Genomic DNA, 16,080 nt, shown 5'->3' with positions numbered 1-16,080 from the left:
GGAACCCTTCTCAGCCTGCATAATAATTTACTTCACTTTCAACAAAAAAAAAAACAGTGGTAGGTCTTTCATTTCCCAGGAACATCTGAGTACTGGGGTGTTTTCTGAAAAAAGAGGGTACCCTTGTAATTTTGCTAATTTGAATGCATGTAACTGCTCAATACTGATTACTGGCAACACCAAATTGGTTGGATTAGCTTGTTAAGCCTTGAACTTCATAGGTATAGGTATTTAAGGTGGCCATTTGCAAGTTGTGCTTCTGTTTGACTCTCACCTGAAGAGTGACAGCATGGGATGTTCAAAGCATCTGAAAACAAAGATTGTTCAGTTTCATGGTTTAGGGGAAGGCTACAAAAAGCTATCTCAGAGGTTTAAACTGTCAGTTTCAACTGTAATCAGGAAATGGAAGGCCAGTTGCTGTAAAACCCAAGTCTGGCAGGCCAAGAAAAATACAGGAGCGGCATATGTGGAGGATTGTGAGAATGGTTACAGACAACCTAAGGACCTCCAAAGACCTGCAAGAACATCTTGCTGCAGATGGTGTATCTGTACATGGTTCTACAATTCAGCGCAATTTGCACAAAGATCATCTGTATGGCAGGGTGATGAGAAAGAAGCCCTTTCTGTAATCACGCCACAAACAGTTGCTTGTTGTATGCAAAAGCTCATTTAGACAAGCCACAATCATTTTGGAACAAAGTGCTTTGGAATGATGACAAAAATTGAGTTATTTGGTCATAACAAAAAGCGCTTTGCATGGTGGAAGAAGAACACAGCATTCCAAGAAGAGCACCTGCTACCTACTGTCATTTGACACATTTGGTGGAGGTTCCAACAAGACAATGACCCTAAACACACTTCAAAATCTACAAAGGCATTTATACAGAGGGAGAAGTACAATATTCTGGAATGGCCATCACAGTCCCCCAATATCATCGAAAATCTATGGGATGATTTGAAGCAGGCTCTCCATGCTCGGCAGCCGTCAAATTTAACTGAACTGGAGAGATTTTGTATGGACAAATGGTTAAAAATAGCACCATCCAGACACTCATCAAAGGCTATAGGAGGCGTCTAGAGGCTGTTACATTTGCAAAAGAAGGCTCAACTAAGTATTGATGTAATATCTCAGTTGGGGTGCCCACATTTATGCACCTGTCTAATTTTGTTATGATGCATATTTTCTGTTAATCCAATAAACTTTATGTCACTGCTGAAATACTACTGTTTTCAAAAGGCATGTTATATATTAAAATGAAGCTGCTACTTTGAAAGCTCAGCCAATGATAAACAAAATTCCAAAGAATTAAGAGGGGTTCCCAAAGTTTTTCATATCACTATAGATAGTTGAACTTGATGTGGGGTTTTTTGAACCACTGCTACTTACACAATCACAAAGGGAAATAGAGGAAACAGATCCTAGGAACTATAGGAAGCCCTGCTGAACCCAGCTGTAATATATGTTTGTGAAAAATGTATTAATCCCAAAGTTAAGGGGGTACAATGATCTTGCTGTGAGGGAGGCCCAATAACTAAATATTCTACTCCTTAAAAGTTAATGTAGGACATAGCTCTAATAATTCAGTTAATAGATAAAAATAACTGATGTTACTTTACAATAAGTAGTTCATATAAGTAATTATAATTATTAATTCAGTTAATGAATGTGCTAATAGTTTTATTATTTATGGTGGTCAGTGGAGTTTGCCCAAGTTTAAATCGGACCTTATTAGATCCATTAGAGGTTTTGCACAAAAGACACTGAATACAACGATCAAAGTAATTTTTACCATTTCATTGGCACAAAGGTAGTTGCAAAATACAAAGCACACTTTCAGGACTTCATTGGTGTGGGCCCACTGGGACTGCTGCATCAGGGCACCTGCCCCCCCCCCCCACTGGGCCCCCTTCCTGAGCTGCAAATCCCGCTCTGCCCCCAGCCCCACCCGTGCCTACCTGTGCTAGTCATTTCTTCGATCATGGGTGGAGGTCAGGAGCGCAGATAGGTCTAGGCCATCTGGGCCGACGAGGGCTGGCAGATCAAGGCCCTCATCCTCCTCCCATAAATCCCGCTCTACCTCTCTGCATCCCCTGGCACCTCCCCCGCCAGCACATACTGGTGCACATCAGGTGGGGGGTGAAGTTTTCAGAGTGCAGGCTATGTGAAGTGGGTCTGGGCCGTCTGGGCCAGCTGGGCCGTCTGGGCCAGCTGGGCCCTCAAGGGCTCAGGCCCACCGGGTTTTTTCCAGGTGTCCCGCCAGCCCAGTCCGACCCTGTATATGGCCAATTTAGATTATCAGTGCATAGATAACCCCCCCTGCATTGTTGACACAATTAAGTAAGGAGGGAGTTGCTTAGTGGTAATTTAATTACAGTATATACCTCTTTAGTAGTCAAACCAGAAGTAGCTTCAGTTTCTGTGATTTCCCTGCCTATCTTAAAAAATACATGTTTGTGATTAAAACAATAGGCAAAATTCCAATTAAAAAGTCCAATTAATGCTGAGCAGGGTGTATATTCTACCTTTAATCTCTTTAGAAAAAACCCTCTACGGGGACTAAATGAATCAGCACATTAGTAATAAGTGATATGTGTCACCTCTGAGAACTTTTTTTTTTGTATACATTTGGATAGTTGCTCTCTATTCAGAAATGTGTGTCGGGTATTGCACCTTTCCTATTGTTTCTTTTTGTAAAGGAACTTGTACTGTTTGCATTAATGGAGATAAAGGTTATTTGTACTCAACCCTTTGTTGTTCTGCCTGTATGCTCTTTTTGGGAGAGCCCATTTATACAGCGCTGCACAATATGTTGGCGCTATATAATTACATGTTAATAATAATGTTAATAATTCATTCATTTGACTTTAAATATCAGTTGTATGTTGATGATATGCAGACATTTAACTTCCTCCTAGCAATCTATTTTCAGATGGAGCCTTACCATCTGAAATGGAACCTTACAAAATTGAATGCTTATTACCCCTCTTATTTATAAAAGATACCAAGACGTAAGGGCAATGTCACACAGGATGTCTTGTCACCTACTGTAGTACAGATTTACCACAGGTGATAAAATGAGTCAGCGTCAGACTAGGAGGCCCCAGCCACAAAGCTCCCCCTGCCCCCTGTCCTAGCCGCAACCCCCGTCGGCACCACCGCCCCTACCTTCTCTGTCTTGCAGGTGCACGGAGAGGGCCAGGGAGGGAGGTCAGAAGCAGAGCTAGCAGCTTCACGCAGGGTGCGTGTATAAACAATACACAACTAACCTGGCATGTAGTAGTGTGGTAGGTGCCAAATTCCTTATATGAAGCCCCCACTCTCCATCATCCAGATTCTCGTATGCAAATAAACTGAAAGAATGAACACAAGAGAAAGATTAAAATGCAAAAAATGTATAGAAACAATAAAAAAATAAATTAACTTTGAGTCAACGAGAATATCACTATTATACTGTATGTAAGACATGTAAGTCTAGCTCCCAAACTGACTGAATAGATATTCAATCAGCGACCTAGCTAAACAGAAGTGCTTTGGGTGCTTATTATTGAATTCCAGACTTAGAGGTTGCATAAAACTAGTCGTACTGCATAACTGTAGGATGCCTGTCAACATAGGGCTGTGATTGGCTATTTGGTAGCTTTTTATTTGGCACCCCCAGGGACTTTTTCATGCTCGTGTTGCTCCCCAACTCTTTATACATTTTATTGTGGCTCATGGGTAAAAACAGTTATGAACCTCTGCCATATGTCATCAATCTTGAAGCTGCCTTTTTGTACTTGTTTTGGCCTTTTCTTATCAATAGGTAGAGGTAGATCTCCTAATTACTCTGGTCATCTTATAATGGTTGGAAGAATGGTTCTTTTGAAAGTAGAACTGTCAAAAAACTTGGCACCCCCTAGGATTCAGGGGGGCTCCTTGCCTCTCTGAGGCGGCCTTTCTGATGCCGCCCCTGCACCTGGCGCATATCATTTAGGGCGCCGAAGCAGGTGTAGGGGGCCGAATTGCTAGTGTGGAGAGCACAGTCTGGACTGGGATTCAAAAGAGGCTCTGCTATTTAAAGTACACAGAGGCCCAAATACCCCACTGTTAGCCCACTAGTTAGTGACTGTCTATGGTATCTTACAGTAGCCCATGTGTTTACTACTCCCTGTATTTAAACCACACCCACTTTAAACCACACCCATGTTACCACAAGAACTTTGTCCACATTAATGGTGGTAGCACACCAAAAAACTAAATGGTTGGTGCTCATTGTAAGGATATCACTCATCTAATATGTGAAAGAAATTTATTAAGTCATATTAAGACATGCCCTTATCCATATGCCTCATACTCCACTGTGGATAACACAGCAACCCCTAGCGCATGATTACACACCTTGGGGACCCTAACAAGTATTTCAAAATGCTAACAAACCTCCACCAGGTTCACCTCCCACAGTCATGGCACACACAGGGAGCATAGGACAGGCAGAGCATGGCACACACAGGCAGAGAATGATACATACAGGGAGCATAGGGCAGGCAGAGTATGGCACACATAGGGAGCATAGGACAGGCAGAGTATAGCACACACAGGGAGCATAGGATAGGCAGAGTATGGCACACACAGGGAGCATAGGGCAAGCAGAGTATGGTACACACAGGGAGCATCGGACAGGCAGAGTATAGCACACACAGGAAGCATAGGGCAAGCAGAGAATGGCACATAGGTAGCATAGAGAAGGCAGAGTATGGCAAACACAAGAATCATAGGGCAGGCAGAGTATGGCACACACAGGGAGCATAGGGAAGGCAGAGTATGGCGCACACACAGGGAGCATAGGGCATGTAGAGTATGGCACATATAGGAAGCATAGTACAGGCAGAGTATGACACATGCAGGGAGCATAGGGCAGTCAGAGTATGGCACACACAAGGAGCATAAGGAAGGCACAAACTAGGAGCATAGGGCAGGTACAGTATGCCCCTGACATCACCCACCTCAAAAGTAACATGCAGGGGCTCAGGTCCCATGTCTGGCAATATCAAATGCCAGACCTGCCACCCACCCAAACCCATACCATATTGTGATCTAAATTTGGATATATACAGACATCACTAAGGGTCAAGGCCACTCAAGCAGATTCAGGGAGATTAGTCGCCCCATCGACAAATCTCCTCTTCTTCGGGGCGACAATCTCCCCGAACTGCCTTCCCCCTGCCCTCAGCCTGCTAAAATGAAAATTGCCTGGGGGAAGTCACACACGGCGCTTCGTTTTCTGTAGTCGCCCGAAGTTTTCTCGCGAGGCACTGATGTCATCAGTTATAAATGGTAAATAGTGATGTCATTTCTGCTACATGACTCACTGAAACTTGTGTATTATAATAGAGTACCCCCTGTTGCAAAATATGAGGATATATGAAGTTACCTTTGAGTTCCATGACCTGTATAAAAACATTCGGTCTTTGGCCTCCTGTTTTTATATGGTCATGAAACTCCTCGGTAACTTATAATATCCTTATAATTTACAAGAGGGGGTACTTTATTCACTATATATTAAACAGTCCATACCATTTTTCTCCAAGTTGGGGGTGACACCTGTGATTTCCCACGTGCCTACAACTGATTGACGCCAAATGCGACGCTGAGGTGAAAAACTGCAGAATGTAATCTTTATCTACAGACAGACACAGGTACATGGACCCGAAGATTCCGCAGAGTACCAGTGAGTCCTTCTTTCAGGAACATGAAAGTGCCACGCAAACCACAACAGGGAGAATGGACAGTCCCCAGACAGCGGCAGGAGCAGCAGAGAAGAGACTGCAAGGCACAAATTGGCAACGTAGCATTCTCCGGCTCCACTGGCATCCCCCACAGAGTAGAAAGCTCTGGGATCCCCAGCACCACTGCGGATTTACTGCATTATATCCACCCAGGAGAAATCGCACATCAGTAATGTGGTGGCAAGACACAAGCTGGCCATAGATGTTGAGATTTTTAAAAGATCCGATCCTCATCGATCTCTGAACGATTGTACAATCGTACGAATTGACCATCAACTAAAAAGACCAATTTGCCAGGAAAACAAAGGGGAGCTGCCTGCTTGGCCCTGCAAACATACATAGATTGCACTGGGACCGACAAAGATTTTTTAACCTGGCCGATCAATGTCCTGACAGATGTCGGCCGAAAAATCGTAAGATGTATGATCGTTCGAATCCCACTAACCGCACGATAATTTCAAAGAATCGGTCGTTTGGCAAGAAGACAGACTGCAGGAAAAGGTAGCACAGACTTTCCAAATAACCAATATCTGCAAGAATATCATCTCCTTCCCTTCATTACTGTCTTCTCACCCTCTTTTGTCCTCTTTCCTTAAATTCTTCTCTTTTGTAAATCCCAATGTTGTTTTCAACGTTGGATGAAAAATCAATAAAAAGCTAATTAAAAAAAAAAAAAGACACCAGGGAATGCACAGTGTCCTTAATAACCTGAACCCGCAGTTCTCTAGGGCATTGCTGTCCAATAGGTACCCCCCTGTGCCCAGCTCTGCCCCCCATAGTGTGTGACCCACCTGTATAGATGTTTATGGACTGTGGAGAAATTTCTGTTTTTTACTCATAACTTAAATAATTCACCTTTCACTGTGGATTTCTTAAAAAGTTATTGAAAATGTTTTTCTTCCTCAATAAAAAGATGATTGCCTATTCACTATTACTGGCCACAATTTCTTCCCATGCACAAATGTGCCAACAATATTGTCAAGCAAGTGAGACTTTCCCAGAGATGCCAGTTATAACTAATCTCACCTCACCAGTCTTGTTGGCTCAGTCCATTGACATGTGGGTAAACCTGCAACAATTTTGGCAATAGGCCACCTCCTTGCTGCCAAGAGTCAGAGGCTTCCTAGTAACATGCTTTAGGAAATACCTGAACAACTAGGAATGAACCAAATTCTCTGTTTTGTGATTCAGCAGAATCTTGAATCCAGACCATAATTTGCAATTTTACATATGGAAGAACTAAAAAGAAACATTTGCTATTTCTCTTTTTTGTGTGACCCAAAGTCGCATGACTTAATTGTTTTGAATAGGGTTCAGCCAGACACTTGTGGATTCGGCCAAATCCTGCCTAAACAAAAAGGCTCAGATTCAGGCGAATCCCAAACCGAATCTAGTGGATCCCTATGAAAAATCATTTGTTTTATTGAAAAATCTCTTTGCACGTCAATAAACATGAGAAAAACAGGTTTGTTGGCAGCACTTTCAGTCCAAAGTTATATTGTGACATATATTGTGACATTTTGCCACCTGCATTTTAGACAGTTTAGTGCTGGTGACAAAATGTCATGTGTTGTCACTAGAGATCCAACTGTAAACTGCAGACTTGCAAAACAGAAGGTTTTAATTAAAAAAATACACAAACATATGGAATAATTAAGGCTGTCTGCAAACAACTAAAAGTAAATTTATCTCACATGATCACTTTTAATTGGCTGAGAAGGCATATTTGTATAGATAAGGTAGAGGGCTGTTGATCTGTATGTACAGTAGTATGTGATCATACAATGTTTGCAGAGGTGAGCACAGCTTTACATTTGTTAATAAACCCTGTGCGGAAGGGAAGACTTTAGAATGTATTTCAGCACCACTGCTCAATGCAGTACCTCTCCTGTCAACTTTGTGACATTCCAGCATTCCCTTAGATATAAATATTTCTATGTGTAGTCAGATAAACTGGGAATTAGAAATAGGAGCAATGGGACAAGCATTGGCGGAAACCTTGGAATTCCTGTCAACTTGGACTTGGAGGTAGTTGTAGGGTTCCACGTACAGGTCACATCAATTGGAGCTTCTGGCTTCTCATTTATTAAAAAAGAGACTAGATGCAAAGTTCCAAGAAGGGACTCAAAGTTCCAGGGAGGGACTCAGAACAACAGTTTTTTTTATACTTTAATGAATTTGTGCTGGCACCCAATCTGTGAGCTGCCTGACAACAAGTGTTATTCCTCTCACAGTATCCCACACAGTGTACAGTATGTGGAAAGGTGAGAGGTGGGTGGAACATGGGAGTCGACTGGCACGCTACTATTGTGTCTGTATTCAGAACATGCAATCTAGAGCACCGGGGGACAAAAGGCACTAGCGTAATGTATTGTAATGTCACCTTGCACTGGAAGAACCTGGTGTAAATGACACCCTAGTTGTAACCCCTATATAACCCCTTATAGACCGAATTATGTCCTAAGCAATTTAAAATGATTACAAAAATGTAAGTATTTTTATCAAGGGTTTCCCAGTCAATTGACCCCCTTTTGTGATTCAGGCGAATGACTAGTGCCCTCCCCTAAAACTGTATTGTGTTTAGGGCTGCCATCAGGAATCACAAGGCTAAATACTGCTAAGGTAGCCCTGCCAGCAAGTAGAATGGGACCCCAATGAAGAGAACATTTCCTGCACAATCATGACCACATCTACCCCAGTTACAGCTCATTATGCTAAAATCATAATCCATACAAATCAGGCCCCACCCACTTTATGGTCACAAATCACTATTTTATGCCTCTTGTGACCCCCACTGCCATGGAGTCTCTCTACAGTACTCCATTTACACCCGGAATGACAGCACTGCCTGGATGAACAAACTTGTGTGCAAAAAAAGGATTTTCTTTTTAACAGCATGTTAATACTTTTGTAATGTAAAGAACATATCATGGCTGGTAAATCCCCAAAAGTTCTTTGTATACAATTTAAATGTTACAGTCATTTTTATAAAGGAAGTTAGTGTGTAAAAAAGTCACAATCCACATTTTTTGCACTTTGCACACAGGCTTGTTGCTTTAAATAATTTGCTACAAACCCCTGCACTCAATTTTGAACCTACAGCCTTGAATAATTAGGGAACTGTAAGGGGAATGACACACAGGGAATTTTGTTAAATTGCAGGTGACAAAACTCCCAGAATGCCTTGCCATTGCTGACAATGTAAATTGTGAGGCCAATTCATACCCACTAATGTGATAATGGGCACCAATGCATTTACACACAATTACTCACTATGAATAAGTTACTTACAGCAATTTACATTTCTGGCAATGGCAATGCATTTCAAGCATTTTGTTGCCTGTGATCTAAAAATGGAGGGCAGTAGTCAGGCGGGGGTCGGGCAGGTTGGGGTCAGGTGCGGGTAGAGTTTTTCTCGACCCGCACATAACTACTACCTGTGTATACAGAAAAGGGAGTGTAAGTCAGCGAATCAACCTGCAAGTGGGGTATGAACTTTCACTTTCACCCATTGATAAATACTCTTTTAAAAATCCCATAGAAATGAATAGAGAGTGGCAGAATTCTTCTCTAGAGGACTTTGGTGACCTCTAACTTCATTTTTTCATAAATATACCCCCATAAACATAATTCAGAAACACTGCCTCATTCTCTGGGCCTAAGCTCATTTAAGGTGGACTAAAGCTGGCCATAGACATGCAGATTTTATTATTTGTCAAAAGTTGTTTGTTTTAGTCTACCATTAACCATTCCGATTACAATAAATAGGAAATATATCAAATCAGACAATGTTCTGGTCATTAATTCACAGACAGCAATTGTACAAAAGTCATGCCCAACAAATAGTAGTGACAGTCTCCTATTGAAATCATCAGATAGGCAATACAGACAGATCTTATCGGTAGCCAATATAAATCTTTTAACCAGTCTGATCGACTAAACAACCAATTGCCATGGTTGCCAATTGTCAGGATGCTCCACACACAAACCGAAAATAGTACAACTGTATCTCTTTGCACCTATGGCCAGCTTTAGACAGAAAACTTTCCTGTGGTCTGACCACTGCATCCTCTGGGCTAAAGAGAGGAGGGATGGGTACCTTGTGCATCTGGAAAGGCACCATTAATTTTGAACAATATACAACAGGTTTTGGGGTAGCATGTGCTACTATCAAGACAACAAGGAATGACGTTGCTTATTTCAGCATACAATACCAAACCATATTCTGCACATATTACAACACCATGTCTCCATAGTAAAAGAGTCCACATGCTAAACTGGCCTGCCAGCAGACCAGACCTGTCACCCACTGAAAACATTTGGTGCATTATGAAACAAAAAAATACTGTTTTCTAGATAAAATCCTATTTCTCGGTTTCAACATTTGATATGTTGTCTTTGTAATAAATGCAGTCAAATATAAGTTTAATTGATTTGCAAATTATCCCATTCGCTTTTAATTTACATTTTACACAGTATAAAATATTTTTGGAAATGGGGTTTTAGTTTGTGTAGCCACTTCTCTTTATAGTTGACTGGGTTAGGGCACATGGATGGTAAGTGAATTTCCTGAATAATGTTGGAAGCAGATACCATTGTGGGTAGAAAGGTAGGCACTCTACTCAGGACAACCCTATCCAAGGTTCACTCCAAGGCAAGGCTCCTATCTCAGAAACTCATGTAACTGATATAATGGAAATTAGGAAAGCTGCTTTAAGCCTAAGCCATTTAGGATCACACAACTGCAGTGGTTCAAAGTGATCTTGTTCTAGTATTATAAGGACTAATTTGTGATACATTGTCGTGTGGGGTTTCGATATGGAGATGTATACTGATGGTTCCTTGTAAGAAATGCTTCATTACCATTGTCCAGTATTGTTGATGTAATTATTGAGAGTTGCTACAGCCAATCCTTTGGCTAGACCCCAAACTAAAAAGTCCAACTGTTGTGATATTCTGCAGTCCTTCTAACAGCAACTGTGCTCTTGGCACCACTGTGTAAACACTCTCCAGATCTGGCCCATCCATAATTCCATGCCGTCAAATGCAGTGTTATATATTGACACATATAAGGACAGTTTTAGTAATTCCATAGACTGTGTTCTGTTGGTCAGCCCAGTGCAGTTAAATTTATCTGTATGCTGTCTTTTTTCATCTTCATCATAATTAAGATGGCTAGCGGTGGAAAGGCAAGTATCCTGTTGAACTTCTAAAGTATGGGCAACACACCTGTGAACCCTGCCCTTGGATCTCATTTCCTTGCACCATGCATTGGAACCTTGTAGTTCTTTGTGGAAACCAATATGTCTATTTCTGATGGTCCCTACCTGTTGACTTGATGTCAAACTGGGGTTCTTGAACCCACCACAAAACTTCACCTCAGGGGCCAACCATACACATAAGACTTAAGAGCACCCACTAGCTGCCCACTACAACATTTTGCACATACATATTGGAACTGCCCATCTCCTAATGTCATCACTTTAGTCTCCTATATGATTGGGCATACATACCCACATAACAGTGCTGGTAATTGCTAATAGGCTTTCTAGGAAGACATGTGCACTCAAATGAAGAAACCTCCTTCAGTTCTGTAAATATACTTTACATTTATGTTCACTAGGCTCATAAATGTCCACTTCATATGCATCTAAATGCCATATACAAAGTATCTGACCTACTTATACTCAACTATACTAACATAGTTTGCCAACTGCTCCTACTTTGCATGAAACATATGAATGACACAATCATGCTGGAATTTTGAATCAAATGTATTGTGGGTAAAAACATGGTTAATGGGAGTTAAATTAGTCTTATTATGGGACAGAAACAACATTTGTGCAGATGGTGCAGCTGCACAGGGGCTCTTTGTACTGCAGGGGCCTGGGATGCCATCTAACTGGACAAGGGACTGGACTCCTCTAATGCTGCAGAACACAAAAATGTCCTAGAAATGTAATACCCATAAAATTACCAAGAACACGCACAGCACAAAATAAATATCCATGCAAAAGCCTGAAAGACTTACCCTTTCCTTTTGTTTAACTTGTATATATGAAATGGCAATATAAATGGATTAATTATATTCTTTCTGAGGGATGTGGAATACATGTGGAATTTTATAATACTGTATGTGTGTGAAATAGATTATGTTCCCCTGGGCTCGTGGTGAATGATTATTTGTGATGCCCTATCCACTTTTAACTGCTCCCATTTATTTATTATTATTTATAAGGACGAAGGGCCTGATGCGGTAGCTTAAATCTGCCCATGTATGGCCACCTTAACAATCCACATGCCAGGCGAAAAGTGAATATTTTCCTATATTTGCCACCCATGTGGTGGGCCAAAATCAGACTGATCCAATTATTTTTCCTGGGGTAAACAATAAGAAGGCCCCTTACATGGTCCCTATTGGACCCTTACCAATAAAAATGTTAGTTTCAAATTTAACTTTTCATAAACAGGTAAAATATTTAACCATAGGAAAATTTATTTTTTAATCAAAATGTGTATAATGTTAATTATTTTATACATATTATACAATGAAGTCTATGAGAAAATCAGGAATTTAATTGACAAACTATTGAATAACAATGGAGGCAGTTAAATAGGGCTTAATGGCACAGGATGGATAGTGGATAATGGATATGCTCTGTAGAACACCATCATATTCTATAGCACGTATCTGCCATGTAACCTGAGCCTTTACTCATTTGAATGGCTGCCTCCATGGCTACACAGCAGCTTATTTATATAAACAATAGCAGGGTCGGACTGGGGGGCCCGTGGCCCACCGGGACTAAAGTCCAGGGCCCCCTCGACCCCCCTGCCTCCCTACTGTGACCCACTGAACACGCTTGCGCGAAGGCGCTGCTCGGCGCGCCTGCGTGTAGGCGCCGCTTCTCACTGAAAGGTGCCGCGCGCATGCGCAAATGGCGCTGCGCGGCACATAGAAAAACATTTTTTTCTTTAAAGTATGATCGGGACGGGGGACTGGCCCGGCGGGGGCCCATTAGGGGTCGGGGCCCACCGGGTTTTTTCCCGGTATCCCGCCGGGCCAGTCCGACACTGAACAATAGTAGTGTTTATGAAGCAAACACAGCAGTTTTACCAGTGCAGGAAAACACTACATTATATTTTAATTACTTTAATGTAATGTTTCTTTAACAATCATAATTTGGATAACTGTGATATTTTTTTTGAGGCAGGCTACATAAGCGGTGGGCCAGCCAGAGCAGAAAGAGGGGACCGGAGTGGGGGTAGGAGGCAGAGAAGGTATGTGCCTGGCACCCCTAGGCTTGTCCTAGCCATAGTTCCGGCCCTGGGCTACATTATGTAGAAAGTGTAGCACAGACTTACCAGATGGGATGTTGGTGCACTCTGAACTGATTGAAATTATTCTCCTTTATTGATAGAAGAACTAGTTATGCACAGATTTACAGATTTAATCTTAAAGGATTACTGTCATTGGAAAACATGTTTTTTTCAAAATGCATCAGTTATTAGTGCTGCTCCAGCAGACTTCTGCACTGGAATCCATTTCTCAAGAGGGTAAACATATTTTTTTACACTTAATTGGATCAGTCTGATTTATATTTAATTTTGAAATCTGACACGGGGCTAGATATATTGTCAGTTTCCCAGCTGCCCCCAGTCATGTGACTTTTGCTCTGATAAACATCAGTCATTCTTTACTGCTGTACTGCAAGTTGGAGTGATATCACCCCCCCCCCAGCAACCTAACAACAGAACAATGGGAAGGTAACCAAATATCAGATCCCTAACACAAGATAACAGCTTCCTGGTAGATCTAAGAACAGCACACGATAATAAAATCCAGGTCCCACTTTGACACATTCAGTTACATTGAGTAGGAGAAACAACAGCCTGCCAGAAAGCAATTCCATCCTAAAGTGCTGGCTCTTTCTGAAAGCACATGACCAGGCAAAATGTGATGGCTGCCTAAAATGAGATGGCTGCCTACACACCAATATAAAATACACTTGTTCAGGAATGAAATTTTATTTTGAATTATAGTGAATTATTTGCAATGTAAACAGTGTCATTTAGAAATTAAAAACTACACCATAAAAATTATGACAGAATCCCTTTAATGAAGCCATAACCTACTGGATCCTACAGTCATGTGCAACTAAAACAGGCTAAATGTCATCAGAAGCTTGTTAATCTGTGTGCAGAACCCCACGGAGGTAAACTACACAAATATGGGGAGAATATACAAACCCAAAGAGCCCAAAGAGATATGGGCATCCAGGCCACCACATACTAACCACTGTCTCTACACCTAGACCCACTGCCCAAAACCATTGTCCACCTAGAACCCCCTGTCTGCCCTTTCATTTGCTGCCATCTGCCCATTAGCTGCCAGTTTGCCCTTGCTTGCAACCACCCACCTGCTCGGTGACATTCCCCATCCCCATCCCCAGTGCTACATGTGTGAAGATATAAAATATATATATATATATATATATACACATAATAACTATGTGCAGGACCAATAGGAACTTTACACAAATAAACTTGTGAAGGTGTAAGATTTAACCCTTAAGCAGGTATAATTTTGCCATTGCAATCCTATCCATGTTACTCACGAATCCATGTCTGCGACAGTCACTCCCTGGTCAGTTGTTGCAGGACTCAGCTCTTGTATCAGCATCACAGTTCGGGATTCCAACACTTGCAGTCACTCCTTACAGCCCTAAGTTATGTATTCTGCTTCTTTTACATATTTGTCTTGTTAAAAAATGTCATCTCCCAGCATCTGGGAGCCTTCGCTCAGCACTGTAAGGGACAGCTTCCTACCACTGATATAGGTGTATAATATGCGTAAGGCACTTCCTGGGTAAACAAAACTAAAAACAATTCTATTAACCCTACCAGCTGTAGTTAGTATTTGATATGAACAATATATATGAAAATGCAAATGTATTTCTCTCAGTACAGTCATGGGTATTTAAATGAGCCTGTCAACAGATTCTACAATAAATACCGGGGAGTGTTATTTATCGATAAAAAACTGAGAACTGAGAAAATGTGAAAAGAAATGAAGGCAGGTAAATCCAATGGGTGTTCCTTCCTTAATTACAAACTTGTTTGGCAGGTTTCCTAGGAATTCGAAAGCAAGACACATCCCCTTCATTTGAGAAGAACCACAGAAAAAAGCAGTGATTTTGAATGAAAGCTTTTCATTGCTGTAGAGCAAGGGAGGGAACAGAAAGCATTGTCATGAAATACATTCAAAGGGCTCCTGTGCCTTCATTCTTTATTTGTCCTATGTATTTGTGTAATGGAAACATAAAGAAACACGAGGAAACCTTACTTTAAAGAGGTTGTTCACCTACAAGTTAACTTTTAATATGTTAGAATGTTCTATTCTTAACAACTTTTCAATTGGCCTTCATTTTTTATTGTTTTTAAAAATTCTCTTCTACCTCTTTTCAGCTGTCATATGGGTCACTGACCCCAGCAGCCAAAAAACTATTGCTACAACTTTGGTATTTTTGATACTTTTTTTTTACTTATCAGTCTATTAAGACCATATCCTACTCTCATTTAAACCAATGCCTTGTTACTAGGGTAAACTGGACCTTAGTAAGCAGATAGCTGCTGATATTTCACTCTGCAGAGCTTCTGAACAAAAAGCTAAATAATTATTCTTTAAAACAACACAATAAAATAAAACGAATTGCAAATAGTTTTAGAACTTGAATGTCTACATATTACAAAAAGTGCATTCAATGTGAACATAGTTACATTGAAAAAAAATCTAGATCAAACGTTTGACCTTGTAAATCCATCCAAACTTCTAGCGGAACTAGTTTAAATACTTTCCTGCTCAACTTGCCCTAGCTTCAATAAAGGTGGCCATACATAGGTCAATACTCAGCCTATCCAGACCAGCATATTGTCCCATGCAAAGTTCCTGTATGCTGTGTGTATTTGTAAGGACCCTTCTGAATATTTGAGAAAAATAATCATATCAGATTTTGTTCAACATATTGGTGGCCAAATAGGGCAAAGATCCACTTGTGTGACTAACAAGGGGATCTTCACATGTGTGCCCAGTAAAAGACTAGTTGTCCCAGGCTAGCTAACCAAAAACCACCACTTGCCTTTCTATTGTGTTATTCCCTAACAAGAAAGCAAGAGGGGTATGTTATCAGAGGGTGACCTGATGTCACTAGAGGAGTGGCTGATACTGCTACACTTCAGTTCAATCCTACACCAAACACAATTTAATTTAAAAAATCCATCTCCTCTTTACCCTGCAGGAATTTTTGGGAAGGA

At 41.1% G+C, this 16,080-nt stretch overlaps 1 protein-coding gene across 1 annotated transcript in view; it reads right to left on the bottom strand.

Annotated features, from left to right (window-relative positions):
• ggt1.S (gamma-glutamyltransferase 1 S homeolog) overlaps positions 1 to 14,592 on the bottom strand; it is a 33,436-nt gene extending 18,844 nt beyond the window's left edge. The window contains 2 exon segments of the mRNA NM_001092395.1: positions 3,268 to 3,351; positions 14,385 to 14,592. Coding sequence (NP_001085864.2) covers positions 3,268 to 3,351; positions 14,385 to 14,449 — 149 coding nt within the window. The 5' untranslated portion in view covers positions 14,450 to 14,592.
• Positions 14,593 to 16,080: the final 1,488 nt, after the last annotated feature.

Source organism: Xenopus laevis, chromosome 1S (genome assembly GCF_017654675.1).
Source record: "Xenopus laevis strain J_2021 chromosome 1S, Xenopus_laevis_v10.1, whole genome shotgun sequence".
Classification (NCBI taxonomy): domain Eukaryota; kingdom Metazoa; phylum Chordata; class Amphibia; order Anura; family Pipidae; genus Xenopus; species Xenopus laevis.
Note: the sequence above shows the minus strand (reverse complement) of the source record. Positions and strands in the feature narration are given on the sequence as shown.